This window comes from Trachemys scripta, chromosome 1, assembly GCF_013100865.1.
Source record: "Trachemys scripta elegans isolate TJP31775 chromosome 1, CAS_Tse_1.0, whole genome shotgun sequence".
In the NCBI taxonomy this organism is placed as follows: domain Eukaryota; kingdom Metazoa; phylum Chordata; order Testudines; family Emydidae; genus Trachemys; species Trachemys scripta.
Genome location: NC_048298.1, coordinates 338,191,207 through 338,210,300, shown reverse-complemented (window position 1 = coordinate 338,210,300; position 19,094 = coordinate 338,191,207). Strand labels below are relative to the sequence as shown.

Here is a 19,094-nt window from a genome sequence, read left to right as displayed (position 1 = left end):
TCTGCTTAACTCCCAGGGGGCAAATTTGTCACGTACCCATGGGAGATATACAGCACAGCGATTGCTATGTCTTAACTCAGGAAGTTCCTTCGAGAGGAAATGTCGCCAAACTCCAAACCTGGAGACAATGGATCTGTCTGTGCCTGCGTCCTGTAGCTACCTAACTGCTTAGTTTGCAAAATAAGCAAGGAGGGGGCAAGCAGATGAACAATAAGGGGTCATAAGAGGGGCGGATACATGTAGCTTGCTAATTATGTATGGGAATGATGGCAAATTTTGGCCAATCATAGAGCGATAGATTATCATTAGCAACTGCATATAATGCTTTGCTGTAAGTGTTTTCTTTGTTCTTGCTGACTTATGAACTCGAACCCAATTGCAATTGAAATAAACGGATCGCCCCTCCCGGGGCTCCCTGCTTGATTAGATGTGTCTGTCTCTCCTTATTCCTCAGCTGGAACGGACAGGGATTTCTATGACAAGGGCAAAGCCCCGGTGCGGATGAGGCCTAAGGCCAGGGAGAAACGCCGCTGTCAGACAGAGTGCAGGGGCTGTGGGGGCAGCACAGAGGGACCTGGGGCCCGCTCCCAGGACCTCGTCCAGTGGGCAGCGGCAAAGCTCTCAGCCCTGCACTTCCTGGGCTCAGACAGCTGCAAGAGTTCAGCTTCACGCCATCTAGCTCTTCAACCACCAGCGATAGCTTTACTAACATGGCGGCGTCTGGCGTCTCCTCCAGCCGGGTGAGCTCTGGCTGGGCAGGGAGCTCCCCCCTCTCTGGTAACGGTACTTTAGCTTAAACCTTTCCTGTGACTTTACCCTCCAAACCCCGCATCTCTCCCCTGGGACTGCCGTGAACAGAGAGAAGCGAGCAGACTGAAGAGTGGATCTCTCCACGGAGTGAGTGCTAGGCCTCTCGGCCTGGTCTCCAGGGCATCGGGTCTCATTTGACCAGAGCAGGGTCCCACTGCATTATCTCAGCCTGCAGGCGCGCGCACAGCCTCTCTCAGCTCTGTCTGCAGACTGATCTAAGACAGACAGCGTTCGTCTGGCTGTCCGCCCCCACCACCCCCCGCCAAGGCAGCCAGTGCAGATCTCTGACTGCAAGCGTCACCATTAGAGGTGAGGCTTTCTCACGCAAAGCCAGGCCTGAATGAACGCTCCTGACGCACAACCGACCCTGCCAGCCAGACTGCACCGTGGTTTGTGCCACCAGCCTCTTGCCAATTCTAGCCATGGGAAGGGATTGGCCAGTGGTGAGCCAATCCTCAGGGGACCTTTGGTCTTTGCAGAACGGAGAAGGGGGAGAGAAGGCAGGGAGGGCTGCAGCGCCATGCGTTTCTCTTTGCACCCTCAGCTCTGAGCAGCTGCCGGGGTGCAATGGGTCCACCCGACACTGGTGCAGCCAGCAGACTCCACCGCTACCCCCGCTGGCTCTAGAAAACCCTCTGCCGGACTCACGGGACCCTGCGCAATGAGAGGTCAAGTGGCACATGCTCTTGTCTGATGGAACTGCTAGGGCTTCACCTGGGAAGCCCTGCACAGGCTCCTCCCACAGGGCGAGACCCGCATGTGACAGCAGCCTTTGGAGGGGCTCCATGGATCTTGACCCACCCCCCACGCCTTCAGAGCCAGGGACAACAACCATACGTCCCTTTGTAGTAGTTGGAGGTCGGGAGGAAGGAGAGAGGGATCCAGAGACAAGAGGGACAAGGGAGAAGGAAGAGAGCAGGGGAAGAAGAGAGGTTAGGCTCTACCATCCTGCCCAGCTGTAGCTCCTAAACCAGCCACCTGAAGCCAACACAGGCCAAGCCTTTCGAAAACCGGTGCCTCCAGTTAAACTGCCAAGCCCTCCTTTTGGAACCAAATTGGTGGCCTGGGTTTCCGAAAGCCGGGCCACCTAGCGGCTCTTCTTGGAGTCGGCGGTTGAGATTTACCCCTGTGAGTTGGAGCACAAATTCCATTGGTTTTCACGGGATTTGTGAGTCAGTAACCCACAGCCACTGGCTCCCGTGGGAGCAGCCGGGTGCTCGGCCTTATGGAAAATCAGGTCACCGATTTGGGTGCCAAAATAAGGACTCAGAAGTTTAACTTTAGGCCCCCGTTTTTGCGAGTCTTGGCCGCATCGTTACAGTGTTTGACTTTTCTTGTAAATGCAGCCAAGCGTGTTCACAGGCACCAAAGCCACGTGACCAACAGTGTGAGGCTAAGGGCATGAACGTCTGATTTACAGATTGCTGCATGTTCTTTTCTAGGCTCACCTACTCGTCCTAACTCACTAGTCCAGGTCTGCCGAGTGCCGGGGGTGGATGAGAGAGGGGAGGGCCACGGGAATGGGATGGGCATGAAATGGATAGAAGCAAACTCCTAGAGACAGCAGAATGTGGAAGAATGGAAGGGGAAAGGCAGAACACGTGTGGACTCCTCGCCTGCCCATTGATTGCTTTTCTCTCAACGGGCTTCCACTGCCCGGATCACACAGGACCTGGGATGAGGTACTCTTGAGCTTTCTACGGATGGATTCAAGGCCGTTCAGCCTGAGTGTGCCATAGCGGGGCCTGGCTCCCCACCCAGTACATACGGCCCTCCTGCCTTTTCCAGCTGGGGCCAGCTCTGGGGCCAGGCTTACAGCAGAGCTGGGCCTGACCTCCTGTTTGGTTACGCTGCTGCCCTCAGCATCAAGCAGTCTGGGACTGGGAAGAGGCCCCGACTCACTGGGGAGCCCCATCATTGATTCCCACACCCCCACCCCCTCTAATGGCTCTGGCACCAGGTCTCAGACAGCCCCTGCTCCCACCTTAGAGATGAGGGGCACCCAGGTAGAAGACTCCGTCTCCCACCCCCTCCCCACCACCCGAGAACCACTGGCACAGCATAGGAGCAGGTGCTGGAAAGCAGAAACTCCTGTGCACAGAGCATCCGCCACCCCCAACCCTGAATGTTAGCATTCAAAGCCACACACCAGGCTCCAGAATCAGAACAGCGCTGACCTTGTTTGCACCAGGTCCTCTGAAGCCAATTGCAAAAGAGAAGCGAAGAGTGAGGAGTTTGTGACAGTCAAACCAGCGGCCCGGCCTTTAGAGAAGGGTCTGTCAGTATTCGCGGGACAAGGCGGAAGCAGATGGCTAAGCACGATGCAGTGCCCAGAGCTACTCACTCTCTTTCCTTAGGGGAAAGGAAGAGGCTGGCAGAGACACTTCCCAGGCAAAGGCTCGTCAACAGCCGTCTCCTGGGCGTTGCTGGAGCTAAAAGGAGCCAGACATTGTATCGCAGAGTTTGGGGCAGTACCCGCCTCTGTCAAGGGGACTCCTGGGTTCTGTTCCTGACTCCAGCACTCTCGGGGGGGGGGGGGGGGGGGGGGGGGGGGGGGTTTTTGTCCCTCTTTTTCCCCATGTCATGCTCATCTCTCTTGGGGATGTTGCATGGCTCGACTGATGTCTAGAAGGGGCTCCGAGCTCCTCAGACAAAAGGACTAGAGATGTGCAATAAAAAGCTGCAGTTTGACACACAATGAAACAAGAGGCGAATGAAGCCCGGGGGCCTAACGGCCCAGCTCTCCTCCCACCTCGGGCCCTTGCTTTGGACAGTGTAATGGTGGCCACCCTTCCAGGAGACATTCTCAACGGGGCAGAGGCGTCCGTTGCTAAGGAAGTGCCCTTTTGCCAGCAGGTCTCCTCCAGGGGCACAGAGCAGAAACAAATCTGAAATCTCGCTCTTTCAGTGAAAACGACAGAGTCAGGGTCACAAGCGACCACTATGATCTCCGCCTGGGAGCTGGGGCGCAAGCCAAGCCCCCTGCTGCCTCCGACTTGCAGGTCTGCAGGCCTGGGCTTTTTGTAGGGCCAGCAAACGCACATCTGCCCAGAAGAGCAAACAGCTCCGGGGAATAAGATGCCGCTTCTCGTGACAAACTGCCCTTCAAGCTGACGTCAAGACTCCTAGCATAACCCTGTTTTCCAAGGACTGGGCACTCGGCTGTAAGAACTTACTCAGGGCTGTACCTTGCCATGGAAGGTGTTTCCAGACCTTTACCTGTCAAAGGGGACGGGCCCGACTGGACTGAAATTTGGCAAGCAATTCACCTAAATTAGATACAAATGGTTCTTTGCTCTTCTTCCACAAACGATAAATGAGCCAAGACGGTGCTGGTTAATAACCCACTACGGAGCATGGGCAGGGCCACTTTCCCACATGAGTTTTCACAAGGCTTGTTGCTCCAGAATGCACCCCTCTAAAACGCACAATTAGTTCGTGCTTTACAAGTGCTGTGATTTGTGGCCTGTGGCTCAGAGGTTGCTCTGAGCCATCAGGAACATACTGAATCAATAGCACTCGTCTTGGAGAGATTTGCTTTGAGACACAAAAGCGGAGCGTGAGAGTCGGGCAGCTGAAGCCCGGGCTGTGGAAAGTTCTGGACAAGTTGATTATATCCTGGGGAGTATGTAGAACTAGGGTGACCACTACTAATGCAGTCTGCTGTGCTTTGCACTTCTCTAGCATTTCCTCCGATCTCCAACCATTTGCCACCCACTCATTATTTAACACTGCCACTGAGCTATGAGAGAATTCCCAGCTTTACTGATGAGGAAACTGAGTCCAGAGAAGTGAGAAGTTGGAAGAGAACCCAGGACGCCTGAACCCAGAACCCTAATCCCAGGCCCTAAGCGCTCAACCATATTCCTTCCATAACTGCGTGTTTAACAGCAGCTTCTGTCCTGAACTAGGCTTGCTGGAAGTTAATCTAACAGTGGTAGATTCTCTGCCTGCTATCTTCAATCCCATGACCCAAAAGGTGCTCTCAAGACACGTCCATATGATAAGCGGAGAAGCTTTTCCTGTTTGTTTTCACTCATTGTGTGTGAACTGAATTGTGGCAGAAGGCGCCCTGGGCAGCACAAGAAGTGGAATCCTCTACTTCAGCCACAGAACAGCTAGGCACATGAGCAGTGTCAGCACAAGCTCTCGTCACAGTGGGCTTCAGCCATCTTCTAGAAGGACCCGTCTAGGGAAGAAGAGGACATTCAGTTCCCAAGGCCTCTCTGCTGACACTGCTCAGAGGGCTGCTGATCAGCAGTGAGATGGTCTGAACTGGACCAAGTCCACTAACTGATTTCCCATAGGCCACCAAACAGCCATCACTGCCTTCTAGTCATTACGGACATGGACCAGACTACAGCTGGTAGCCGAGAGCTGAGACGCTCATCGCTCAGCCATCCACTGCCATACGACTGGGGCTGAGACACAAAGGAGAGTGTCAGTCTGGGCTCGACTTCCCCGGATACTGCTGGCCCATGTCACCCCCTGAACACAATGGGGCACTTCAGCTCTTGCCGTGTGCTCCCAGCAGCTCTCACCAGGAGCAAACCACTTACACTCATTTGCAATTTGCTTGGGAAGAGCCAAAGATGAGACAAGGTTTCAAATAAGGTCAGTGTGTGCTTGATTAGTCGTGTTACCTTTGTTCCCGCAGGCACAGCACCCAAATAAAAGCCCAATTTAGTCGGAGACACGGGCAATTCTCAGCCAAAACCACGGCACTTCATTGGTTAATCACCACTGAGAGGACAGATGAGGCACTGGACCAAGTGCCTAAAACCGCTCCGCTTACATGGGAGAGAGGCTAAGGAAGCAAAAGCTGTAGAAACCAAGGAACGATTATATCCCGCAGGGAAAGGGAACAAGGACTCCAAGAGGAAGAACGCCACAGCAAGGCACGGCAGGCTAGAGGGAGCTAGAAAAGAAGGAGCGGTATACCCAAAGCTCTCAGCGTGACAGCGAATCCCCGAGGTGACATCAGGAGGGGGCAGGTCGGGGGCGGAGTCCATCTGGAGGATGTAAGAGGAGGAGGTGTGATGGTAATAGATAGGGTGGGCATGGCAAGCAGGAGAAGATGCAGTGGTGGTGGCGGTGGAGGAGCAAGAGGCGGAAGAGGCGGTGGTGGCGGATGCTGGGCTGGTTCCATGAGCGTCGGAACTAAAAGACTGTCCAGAAGTGAGGCTGTGCATTCGACGAAGAGCAACTCTGCCTGTCAGGTAATGGGCAGGCTGGCCCGGCTCGTTCTGGCCATGCACGTAACTCTCTACCAACCTCTGAGATCCGAGGGAGTGCTGCGGGTCCACGACGCGCTGGCGGACACCGCTCGGCAAGGGGGCAGCTGTAACGACAGAGACGAGAACACTGACTGCAGCTGGAGAAGAACCCGTGCACTAAACCAGCCAGGCTGCCCTGGCATAAAGCCACCATCCCATGTCAGCATTACAGGTCACAGATCATCAAACTCTGTGCCAATGGGGCACCGCTTTGGCCCTTTTAGCCATCCCGTCAGGGATGCGGTGAGCTGTGCCCATTTGATACAGAAGAGGCGTTACGTCTTTGCTTCTGCTTCCATCAATGACCAGCCCAAGAGAAACAGGGTTTTACATTCCTTAGTTTATCCCCATGCTTGTCATAGGTGACCAGAGAGGAGTGTGCACTATCAGAGGTTTAGATTACTAGCTTGAGACTGAAGCAAGGGGTCTGATTTTGATTTTACTGATACCAGTTCTACCCCAGTGTATTTGCACTGCTTCCAAGGAAATGCTCCAGATTTACCCCTTTGCTGCTGAGAGCGTGATTTGTCCTTTGATTAAGTACAGCTGCACTTCAACTGAAGCACAAGGAAAGCTTCCATTAAAGGTGCAGGAATCTCTCAGCACTTCCACAGTGTGCCTTTGTCTGCAGGGTTGGATGGCTGAGATGCCCAGTGCAAGACAAGGGAGGACTTTTTGAGATCTATCAGCTGGTCTAACCAATGTTAGTAGGGATAGTTACCGGTTTTCACTATTTTATACACCCACCAAGTGCAGATCTGCTCTGAAAAATGACATCAGCCAGTTCCCTTTCCACATCAGAGTGCTCAGTTTGCAAGATTTTTTTTTCCAATACCAAATTCATCTTAGGGTCTGAAAGCCAAGCTGGCTTTTTTCCTTCTCCTGCATTGTCACAGCTTTTAATGCCAGAAGAGACCATTGCAATTATATAATCCGACTTCCTGCATCGCACTAGCCAGAGAACCTCACCCACTCTTCCCTGCATCAAGCCTATAACTTTCATTTCATCAAGCCCGTAACTTTCATTTCAGCATATCCTTTAGAAAGGCCTCAAATCTCAATACATCGATTTCAAGTGATGGAGAATCTACCAAGCCCCTAGGTGAGTTGTTCCAATGTTCTTAATTGCCCTCAAAAAGTTGCACCTTATTTCTAGTCTGGATTTTTCTAGCTTCAGCTTCTGACCATTGGTTCTCATTATATCTGTGTCTGCTAGATTTAAAAGACCTGTGCTGTACATACGGTACTTGTAGACTCATTGTACCCTTCTCTTGGAATACGGTTCTCAGGCCAAATTACAGGCGGACAAGTTAGAGTATAATCTGAAAGTGGTGGGGCAGCACAGGTGTCACTGAGGGCAGAGCTTGGCCTGCAGAATCTAGGAGTAATTGTTCACATGCTCCGGTGATGAGTGCAGTCTAAAACCTACATAGAATAGAATAGTAGTGGTGCTCCCTGGGCCAAAAGACAGAAAAAACATCTCTACTTATATCTTCTCTTCAAGGCTCTGAGCACTGATAAACATGGAGCACCAGGAGGGCATTACGGAGTCATTTCTCAGAGTAGAACCGACTTGGGGTGAAATTCGCCCCTTGTCAGGAGGCCAGCACATGACCTAGGCACTAAAGTCTAACTTGGGACATAAGCCGGTCCCTCTGCAAAGGGTAAATCTCACCCTCTGAGCGTGGAGAGTGCTGGTAAGATAAATCCTTACCCAGTGCACACTGATCATTTATAAAATTATGCCCAGGAACCAGCACTGAGTGGAAATCACTACCTTCAAAGTCTGACCATTCACAGCTGTGGATTCACGGCTTGCTTTAGCTGGTGTGTGTAATTATGGTCTGTAATGCGTTTCTAATGTGGTAATTATAAGCGGCAATGCGTTTCTAATGTGGTAATTATAAGTGGCAATGCGTTTCTTGCCTGAACTTCCGTATGGATTTTTTTTTTTATTGCTGAGTACCAGAATCCTTGAAATAAAAAGTTCATGATAATGAAATAAAGGATCATTAATGTTTAGGCCACCACCCCTTCCTTCTTGATTTCCAGACTCCTTGACCCTACCCAACCCAACTTGGTGCTCCAATGAGGAGAGTCTAGGACGTGACACAGGAAGTTCTCAACTGTTGCTTGCTAAACGCAACCCTGGTGGAGCTGTGCTTGGCAGACAGTAATTTTGCACAGTTTTACAGCATAACAGTGATGTCTGATGGCACTACTACCTCTCTGTGTTCTTCCATTCTAAGCCCCAAAGCTCTTCAGCCACCAAAACTTCTATCCAGGGTGCCTGAACTTTACCCAACTGAGGGACACCCCTCATTTGCCTGAATTGGAGCAGATGAGTCTTGCCCCCGTATGCAGTAAGGATATATCCTGCAGCGAGTTCTGGTCTCTGCAATGGCCACTGAGATCAAGACAGAGCATTGCATGCTGGGACACAGCATTCCATAGGCTGCATCTCCCTACGGCAGTCAAGGGGCTGCACTTTGGGCTGTCCTGTTCTGTACGTTTCCTTTGCAGAGGGGTTCAAAACTTTCTGGCATCTAAAGATGCATACACATAAGACAGTGATGTCAAAATGGTTAAAAAGGTGAATGGACAGAAAAGCTCAGAAGTGAAGTATAGGGAGAGCTCTTTTGGGAACTGAAGAACCAGCAAAACGCTGCTGTCAAACCCACTCCACAGCTAGGAGAACCGGGGATCCCGTGGTTCAAATACGTACAGATTCCGGAATGATCACTGCCTGGGTATATTGCAGTATAAGGGGAATGTCACTGTATAGTAAGAAATGCAACAAAAATAATCCAAACAAACTGCTGTCTTAACACTCTCAGGGTTAGCCACACGGTTTCCTCCAGGAGATTCCCACTGGTGAGGGTCTCCGTTCCCTTACTGCTGTTCTCTGCAACCAATGATTCTTTCAGAGGCCCTCTTTCGACTGTGCAGCCTAAACATTTCTAGAATTTCTTTCCTGCTGGATCCTGAACTGAAATAAACCTAACAAATCAAGTCACGTGGAGCTAAAATCTCTAGCTCCTGAAACACTCGTCAGGAAGTTGGCCGGAGGAGGAGGAGAGAGCTGGAGCAGCAAGGGGCCAGATCTGGGGTCTATTCAGGCTATACGCCTTCCTCTTCTTCAAATGGAGCGCTGCTGACATGAACCAATGTTGGCACAGTCAAGCGGCCCAGGTGGGGTCTTACTCTGCCTTCGGAGGAGAGGCTTTTCTATCACACAGCTGGAGGAGGGGGATACGTTTGTGGGATTCCAGATCTCCTGAGGGCTCTTCTTTCCTTACTGGGACACATCCTCCTCACCGGGCCTTTCCCCTCCTCCATGCTGGGGCAGGTCTCGGGCCTGTGCTATACAGGAGGTCAGTCTAGATGATCACAATGGTCTCTTCTGGCCTTGGGATCTATTCATGCTGTTCATCCCCCAACTTTGTCCCTTACACTCCTGTCATGCCGCTGGGTTTTGTTTACCAAGCTCTTGTAGTGAGCACAGGACTGGGAGTCAAGGCTCCTGGGTTCAAATCCTGCCTCGGTCTCTGTAGGTGCGTCTATATGGCGGTAAAAGCCCTACGGCACAGGTACAGCTGGTCTGGGTCAGCTGAATCGGGCTTGGGCTGTAGGACTAAAGATTGCTGGGTAGACACTCAGGCTCCAGCTGGGGCCCTGCGCGGGTGGAGGGTACCAGAGCCAGGGCTCCAGCCCGAGCCCGAACGTCTACACAGCAATTTTTCAGCCCCAGCATCCGAGCCCGAGCCAGCCATAGATGTTACCCTGCTGCAGACATACCCTGTGTGGTCTAGGGTAACTCACAACCTTAGTGTGTCCCTGTTTTACATGAGGATACTCTGACTTATAAATATGAACAGATTGTCCATCAAAGGCCTTGATTACTTTTCTGGGCCTGACTTATCACCTTGGTACTCCAGGTTTACCCCAGCATAATTCCACTGAAGTCAATGGCGTTCCACTGCTGTAACCCAGTGGTGGATCAAATCCTAACCATCTGGTATCTTGCTCCCTACTTTGTGGATTAGCAAGATGACCCCAGCCTCTTATATTTTAGAGGCAGATCTCCAGGAAGCTCCACATTCTCCCTCCGCCATCACACACAGACAGGCTCTGTATCGTGACAACACTTCCACTGAGGGAGGATTAACCAGTGGAAGTGGGGAATTGCTTGAGATGTTCCCTCCATGCAGGAGCTGTATGCGGTCTCCACTGTGCTGTATATAGCATCAAAACAATCACATCTGTGGCCAACATCTTCCTCCACCAGCCCGAATCACCCCAAGAGAGGGAGGGCACTGTTGTTATTGATACTCCGGGTCCTCCAGGAAGGGGGAGGGGAGCAGGGAAGCCCTGACCAAAACGGTCTTTCAAACCTTGGTTTTAAAAATCCAAAACACAAAGTGAGGAGGAAGGAGCTAACATGCAATTCTTCTTCATCCCAGCAGACTCTGCCCAGAGGTTAGTAAAGTTGCTAATGTCTTACTGGAGAAGAGCATGTGAATTAGTTTTTGTGCCAAAAAGTTGGAAAAATTGTGGATATATTTTAGTCCAGCGGGTGAAAAAAAAAACAACCAAGAGAACCAAACCGGGGTGTTTCCAGAGGGACAGATCCTCCGTGGAGATAGACGAGCGGTCACTGAACCTGCGCCCCAAAAGCCAGGCCGCATCTGGGGTTAGCCAATCAGGTTTGAAAGGGAGAGAGAAAAGTTTGATTTACAGGTATAATCATCACTGGCACTCAGCAGCATTCTCAACCCAAATGGGACAGGAATGGATCAACCACAGAAATGCCCTCCTCCCCTAAGTGGCCCCTGCACACAGGCAATGGCACTCCCTGAGCCCCAGGGGGCGGGGCAATAGTGACACTGAAGGGTCACTCGTGTCAGGAGCCCAACTTGAGATGCCATGGGCTCAGTTTGCAAAGGCGCTGAGCACACGCAGCCCGCCGTGAGCCAGACAGGCTCTTCGTTCATGTTAATCAGTTCGGCTTCATTATGTCAGCTGAGCTGGCCTGATTTTCACCAGCTGAGAACCTTGGCCATTGATTTGAACAGGAACCGCAGGTGCTCAGTACCTCAGAAACCCAAGCCCTAGGGATCTCCCGTGGGGGGGCACCCAAAATCTGAGACGTGAAAATTCAGCCCAGGGCCCATATCACTTAAGGATCAAATCTGGAGTCTTCACTCCGATTTGTACTCAGGGGTTTCCATTAAGATTTGTGGATATATTTTTGCCTGGTTAAATCCTAGCCGCAGGTTCTCAGGAACCTGTCTCCTCGGACAAATCCCTAGCTGGCACACCTGTCATGCTTATAATGAAGCCATCACTAGTAAGTGGCTCCAAGTCAGCCTCAGCCAGGTTATCGCCGGGACCCACTGCTCCTCCAACCACACAATGCCCTCTCTTCCTCTGCCCAGCCCACACTGAGAACTTCCTGCTCTGTCTTCACTTCTACCGTAGGCCGCCACGAAGAACATGGGCAGCAACACGTCTCTCCATCATTGGAGCTAGTAAGTACTTCTGGAGTTAATGGCTTCCAAATACCTCCAGCAATGGAGGTGGGGCTTATACTGACATGCCAGCACTAGAATGACTCTCACGCTTTCTCTGTTGGTTTAAAAATCAATATGGCTACACCGTTCCCTTCCAAGATATCCCAGCTCTCTGCATCTATCTATCTAGAGTATCACAGTGCCCTCACTGGAGCAGTAGCTAAGTGCTAACTCGCCTCAGTGCGCATCATCTAGCAGAGGATACATACACTGCATGGACATGGGAGAGACAATCTCTTCGTCCAGATCGTCCAGATCATCAGTCATGATGAAGTGCGCTGGGTTGGGACGGGAGGTGCCCACCCAGCTGGGATCGATGTTCAGGGCTGTCACTAGCGTGTGGATGCCTGGGTTGTTGACAATCTGGAAGCCACACAGCAGCTCGATTTGGTGCCAGCGGTGTAGGCGCTCCCGCAGTGCGGCCGTCACTTCGCTCAGGGCTTGCCTGAAAACAAGATTCGAACAAGGGAAAAGGAAAAACAAATGAGAAACAGTGGAAACAAATTACACCAGATAGAAGATCCCAGTGAGCCTGAAACAGGGAGTCAGAAGATTAAGCTGAGATTCCTCTCTCTGTGTATTTCTCCAGACCGCCTTGCATAGTAACCACTTCTGAATGGGATTTTCCTGTGTGTTAACCCCCAGACAGGTTCTCAGTGTGACAACAAGAGTCAGTGTCAAAGTATCGTGATACAGCTCTGAGCCACGCAAATCTCAGAGTCTTGGGTTGGGATTTTTAAAGCTGACCAGGAGATTTTAATTCGTTTGGATTTTTACGGGTGCTGTCTGGCTAACACCTCCAGCTGGCTTGGAAAATCTCAACCTGGAAGACAAGTAAGATGAATGAATCAATTTTAAGATGAATAAGCGAGTGGTGTCTGAAGCTTTACCGTAGTGAAAATGAATGAGCCTTCAGGTTATTTGGTGGATTAGTGTGATGGAGTTCACAGGTAGCTATCTTCTCAAAATCCCAATGAATGTTTCCACCATGACAGGAAGGGACTTACAGGAATAGATCTATCAGCCATATGAACAACTTCACCAACCACCGAGGGAACATGGCCACAGCATATAGCAACAGGCTAGAGCAGGAAACCCTGTCCAACTGGAACCTCAGGGGAGAACATCCCTCTCTCTGAGCAGAAACATGGGATCTGTAATACCTGTAAATGGTCGGGTCTTCAATTTTCCATCGTAACGGGGTAAAATGTTACTAGTTACCCGTTACATTTCACACATTCACCAAAACTTGACAAATGTGAATTAAATAAGGGTCAACTTCTACTGAGGCAAAGGAAAGGCCAACAAATTCATGCTGTGCAACAGAATGGATTTAGAACGGGCTGTGCAGAACATGCACTATGGAATGACAGGTTTCAGAGTAGCAGCCGTGTTAGTCTGTATCCACAAAAAGAACAGGAGTACTTGTGGCACCTTAGAGACTAACAAATTTACGGAATGACTTTTCCCTGGGGTTCAGGATCTGTAGAGGTCTGCTGGACGTCTGTGCCTTGCCCCAATAAGGCTAAGCAAAATGAGAACAGGCTTTACTGACATGCGTGTATTACAGCCGCCTGCACGGGAGGGGAGGGATTTGGGGGAAATGGCAGGAAGACATGAGGTGGATACTTACTTTGCAGTTAAGATTTTATGATCAACGTCGTCTAGGGATGAGCTGTGAGCAACATGAAATGTTCCAAAGAGGGTGTTTCGCTTCTTTTTAATTTTTTCAGCCTGAAACATATTAACAGAAAAAGGTCACCGGAACAATCAGCCCTTGTGTTTCCTCCAGGACAATAATATCCTGAACAGGATAAGACAGAAATAGTCCTGTGGCTGTTTGCACACACGCAAGTAGCTTGAACTGTCACTTTAGCGAAGGATGTTATGCCACGTAACATGCTGGCTAGGGTGTCAGTCGAGAGCGGGGTCAGGACAAGAGTCCAGAGCACCAGCTACAACTGCATAGCTAAGGACTCCTCCCGCGCCACAGGCTCGTTACCAGAAAGACCAACGAAAGCTTTATCAACAGAATCCTAACACCCGGAAATGGGGGTTTGCCTCCTCTTTAGAACACTCGGTATATTTGAGTCTTAAGTCCCTACATACAGATCCTTGGTCTTTATGCTCTAATAATGTTTGCTGCAGAGTTGCAAAAGGCAAACCGGGGGCAGGAACGCTGCAGCTGACACCACCCGGGGAGATGGCGTTTGTGGTCAGCATGTGGTAAGACCGACAAATTCATATTTGTCCTGTCACCTCTGACTGCTGTACAATGTCAAGAGAGCCAAGCGCATTGGCTGCAATAGCTTCCTGCTCTCTGCTTCGCTCAGAAGATTTTAAACAGCTGGGAACAGAGAAGTGACTTGGCCACATATATATTTTACATGTCAAAAACTTCTCTGCCCTAATATGTGTGACACTTGGGGCCGGATTTGCTCTCCCTGGGGCTGTGGAGAGCTCCTTTCACAGATGTTTCACAATGCAGGACACTGCACGCAACAGCTAGTTATGCACCTTAGCAGGTTTAAGCTTATCCACCAAAGAGCCACTTCCTCAGTGAGCAGCAATGTGGCCCAGTGGTCTGAGTATGCGGCTAGAACTCAACGGTTCTAACCCAGCTCTGGCGCTAATTCACTGTACAACACTGCACAAATCACGTCATCTCTTTGTGACTCAATTTCCCCATCTATAAAGTGTCTCTAACAACTGTGTTGGGTGCTTTAATTAAGGTTTGTGCAGCACTTTGAGAAGGTAAAACATGACACCAGTACCTGATATCATCATGCATCATGGACCAGTATTAGATATCATCATGAATCCATGGTCATCAAACCTCCATGGAAACATGGATTAATTGCTAAGCATGAGTACCAAAAAGTCGCTAAAGCATGTAGGGACAAAATCAGAAAGGCTAATGTACAAAATGAGTTACACCTGGCAAGCGACATAAAAGGCATAAGAAGAGGTTCTATAAATATATTAGGAGCAAGAAAAAGATGAAGAAAAGAATAGGGCCACTACTTAGCAGGGAAGGAGAGCTAATAATGAATGGCATCAAGAAGGCTGAGGTGTTTAATGCCTATTTTGCTTCAGTGTTCATTAAAAAGGTTAGTGGTGATCAGATGCTCAACACAACCAATATCAAAACCAAGTGGGAAGGACACAAGCCAAAGAGAGAATGAACAGATTAAAAAAATATTTAGATAAGTTACATGTATTTACATTGACAGGGTTTGATAAAATTCATTCTAGGGTACTTAAGGAACCAGCTGAAGCAATCTCAGAATCATTAGCACTTATCTTTGAGAACTCAAGGAGGATGGATGAGGTCTCAGAGGATGGGAGAATGGCCAGCACAGTACCTGTTTTTATAAAGAGGACCCCGGGGATTATAAACAGTCAGCCTAACTCTGATATCAGGAAAGATACTGGAACAAATTATTAAACAATCAGTTTGGAGCACCTAGAAGTTAATAGGATTATAAGCAATAGCCAACATGGATTTGTCAAACCAACCTAATTTCCTTCTTTGACAGGATGACTGGCCTAGTGGATAGGGGAGAGCTGTAGAAGTGATAGATCTTGATTTTAGTAAGGCTTTTCACCCAGGCCCACATAACAGTCTCACAGGCAAATTAGGGAAATGTGGTGCAAGGTAATGCACATTGAAAAACATAATCCAACTACACATTCAAAATGATGGAGTTTAAATTAACTGTTAATACTCAAAAAGGAGATCTTGGAGTCACTGTGGATAGTTCTCTGAAAACATCCGCTCAATGTGCTGCAGCAGTCATAAAAGCCAACAGAATGTTAGGAACCATTTGGAAAGGGATTGATAATAAGAGAGAAAATATCATGATGTCTCTATATAAATCCACGGTATGCCTGTATCTTGTATCCTTTGTGCAGTTCTGGCCACCCCATCTCATAAAAGATATATTTGAAATGGAAACAGTACAGAGGAGGATGATAAAAATGATTAGAAATATGGAACAGTTTCCGTATGAGGAGAGATTAAAAAGACTGCAACTGTTCATCTTAGAAAAGAGAAAACTAAGGGATGGGGGGTAAGATCGAGGTCTATAAAATCATGAATAGTGTGGAGAAAGTGAATAGGGAAGTGTTATTTAACCTTTCACATAACACAAGAACAAGGGGTCACCAATGAAATTAATAGGCAGTGGGTTTGAAAACAAACAAAAGGCTGTAGTTCTTCACACAATGCACAGTCAACATGTTGAACTCCTTGCCAGAGGATGTTGTGAAGGCCAAAACTATAACGGGGTTCAAAGAAGAATTAGATAAGTTCATGGAGGACAGGTCCATCAATGGCTATTAGCCAAGATGGTCAGGGACACAGCCCCATGTTCCAGGTGTCCCTAAACCTCTGACTGACAGAAGCTGGGACTGCACTACAGGGCAGGGATTACTCGACAATTGCCCTGTTCTGTTTATTCCCTCTGAAGCATCTGGCAGTGGCCACTCCCAGATTAGAGGATGCTGGGCTAGGTGGACCATTGTCTGACCCATTCTTATGTTCTTAGATGAAATTACTATAAGGTGGGCGGTTAAACGGTTAAAAGACTGTACTCAAAGAGTAGTAGTCAGTGGTTTGTTGTCAGACTGGAAGGATGTATCTAGTGGGGACCCACAGAGTTTTGTCCTTGGCCTGGTACTATTCAACATTTTTATTAATGACTTGGCTAATGGAGTGGAGAGGATGCTTATAAAATTTGCAGATGACACCAAGCCGGGAGGGGTTGCCAGCACTTTGGAGGACAAGGGTTAGAATTGAAAATGACCGTGACAAATTAGAGAATTGGTCTCAAATCAACAAGATGAAATACAATAATGACAAGTGCAAAGTACTACACTTAGGAAGGAAAAAATCAAATGCAGAACTACAAAATGGGGAATAAGTGGCAAGGCAGTAGTACTGCCGAAAGAGATCTGAGGGTTATAGCGATCACAGATTAAACATGAGCCAACAAGATGATTCAGTTTTGAAACAAGCTAATATCATTCTGGGATGTATTAACAAGAGTGTCATATGTAAGACACGGGAGGTAATTGTCCCAGTATCTGCAGCATCAGTGAGGTCTCATCTGGTGTCCTGTGTTCAGGACTGAGCACCATGCTTTTAGAAAGATGGGGACAAACTGGAGAGAGTCCAGAGGAAAGTACCAAAACTAATAAGAGGTTCAGAAACCCTGACCTATTGGAAAAGGTTAAAAAGCCTGGGCATGCTCAGTCTTGAGAAAAGAAGACTGAGGGGGAGACCTGATAACAGCTTAAAATCTATTGAGGGCTGTTCTACAGAGGATGGTGATCAATTGTTCTCCATGTCCACTGTGTAAGACAAGAAGTGATGGCCTTCGTCTGCAGTAAGGGAGATTTAGGTTAGATATTAGGAAAAATTTTTAACTACAAGGATAGTTAAACTCTGCAACAGGCTTTCAAGGGAAGCAGCAGAATCCCCATTATTGGAGGCTTTAAGAACAGGTTGAACAAACACCTGACAGGGATGGTCTTGGTTTACTTGATCCTGCCTCAACGCCAGGGGAGGGTGGAGCGATGAACCAGAGGACCTCTTAAGGATCCTTCCAGTCCTACATTTCTATGGTTCTATGCACTGAGCAACGTCACATACTATTGTCAAGATGTTACACGATATCTCCCCAAACCAGATCTACAAAGCACAACACGTGGCAATAGGACTAGGGTCGAGTCCCCGCAAGCATTTCCTTATATTGCACTACGGCAGGCAAGCAGGATCAATCAGCAGGTGGTTCGCAGAAAGAAAAGATGGGCGCAGGCAGGAGAGAACAGCACCGAGAGAGAGACGTTCTAGATCTATGACGCTGTAAATATTGTGACAGGGTCAGGCCAGATGGCTATAGGAGAGTGTTAGAAGACAGATATATTAGTCCCAGATTAAGTAGATCCCTTTTCCCTGGGTAAGGGAATAGGGGCAGTTCCAGAACAAGCAGGAACTTGTTGGAACCAATTAAGGCAGGCAGGCTAATTAAGACACTTGGAGCCAATTAAGAAGAAACTGCTAGAATCAATTAGGACTGGCTGGCTAATCAGGGCATCTGAGTTAAAAAGGACCTCACTTCAGTTTGTAGCGTGCATGCGAGGAGCTGGGAGCAAGAGGCACTAGGAGCTGAGAGTGGGAAGGCGTATTGCTGGAGGATTTAAGAGCACCAGCGTTATCAAACGCCAGGAGGAAGGTCCTGTGGTGAGGATAAAGAAGGTGTTGGGAGGAGGCTCTGGGGAAGTAGCCCAGGGAATTGTAGCTGTCGTGCAGCTGTACCAGGAGGCACTCTAGACAGCTGCAGTCCACAGGGCCCTGGGCTGGAACCCGGAGTAGAGGGTGGGCCCAGGTTCCCCCCAAACCTCCCAGCTCCTGATCAGACACAGGAGGAATTGATCTGGACTGTGGCTTCTACCAGAGGGGAAGGTCTCAAGGTGACCCACAAGGTGAATCTCTGAGGTGAGCAAATCCGCAAATAAGCGCAGGACCCACCAAGCTAGAGGAGGAACTTTGTCACAATATCTATAGATTTCATTCCCCAGCCTCAGGGAGCGAAGAATTTAGGACTAAAGAGACTGAAATTCTCACCCCCTCTTTGGCCACCAGCAGCTGCTTCTCCGCATTCTGTTTCTTGATGTTGTAGTACTGGACCTCCACTTCGTGGGTCAGCTGGAGCCATTTCTGCAAGGCCTCTGGTGCAGCCCAGCTGCAGTGGGATTCAAGCTCCTTCTCTGCGTTCTTCAGCGCCATTCGGACCTGTAATGGAAACAGTCACAGCAGCAGCATTACAGGAAGGCCTAGGCGGGGGAGGGGGACCCTTTCATTCCAGTTAGCCCGCTCCAAGGTAGTCCCTTCAGCGGATAGTGGCTTGCAGGCCCAACGCTTGTAATGGCACCAAAAAGAAAAACAATCTCCAGCAAGCCCAGTTTCACTCCTGGCGGTGGCTTGGGGTTAGTATAAGAGGGAGAATTCCTGTGCACTGAGCCAATGGGACAACTGTGCTACCAGGGGGGTAGGACAGCACCATTCTCTTCCTTGGGGATCATCCTGCACGGAAGAAGCTGCTGCATGAGCAATTAGAGCAACCTACAGGACTGCCCTCCATTCTGCAGGCTGGGTCCCTTTCAGATTCGTTTTGCTCTACCGTTCTCAGCAATTGGGCTGTGGTCGTCCCTTATCACTTCAGCTACCAGCTTGGGTAAGCAGGATGTTTATGCAAGGCAGATCTAGTCCATCTCTCTAAGTCTGTGAAGATGGAGGGCCTGGGTCTGATTTACGCTGGTGTGAGGTAAAAGAGGAGTCACTACGGTTGATTTAGTGGAATAACACTGGACTGGATGAGAGGAGAACCAAGCCCAGAGTAAAGGTATTCAGAGTGTTTATCTCCAAGCC

At 49.3% G+C, this 19,094-nt stretch overlaps 1 protein-coding gene across 3 annotated transcripts in view; it reads right to left on the bottom strand.

Moving 5' to 3' along the window:
- The window catches only part of STIM1 (stromal interaction molecule 1), a 162,593-nt gene that overhangs the window by 3,569 nt on the left and 139,930 nt on the right, over window positions 1-19,094 (bottom strand). For 2 of the 3 annotated variants that reach the window (XM_034759280.1, XM_034759282.1), the window contains 5 exons: window positions 18,291-18,458; window positions 13,293-13,393; window positions 11,869-12,104; window positions 10,694-10,774; window positions 6,085-6,151 (listed from right to left, as the gene is read on the bottom strand). In XM_034759280.1, coding sequence (XP_034615171.1) covers window positions 6,085-6,151; window positions 10,694-10,774; window positions 11,869-12,104; window positions 13,293-13,393; window positions 18,291-18,458 — 653 coding nt within the window. The remainder of the gene's footprint in view (window positions 1-6,084; window positions 6,152-10,693; window positions 10,775-11,868; window positions 12,105-13,292; window positions 13,394-18,290; window positions 18,459-19,094) is intronic. The other variant, XM_034759281.1, reaches the window with a different exon arrangement.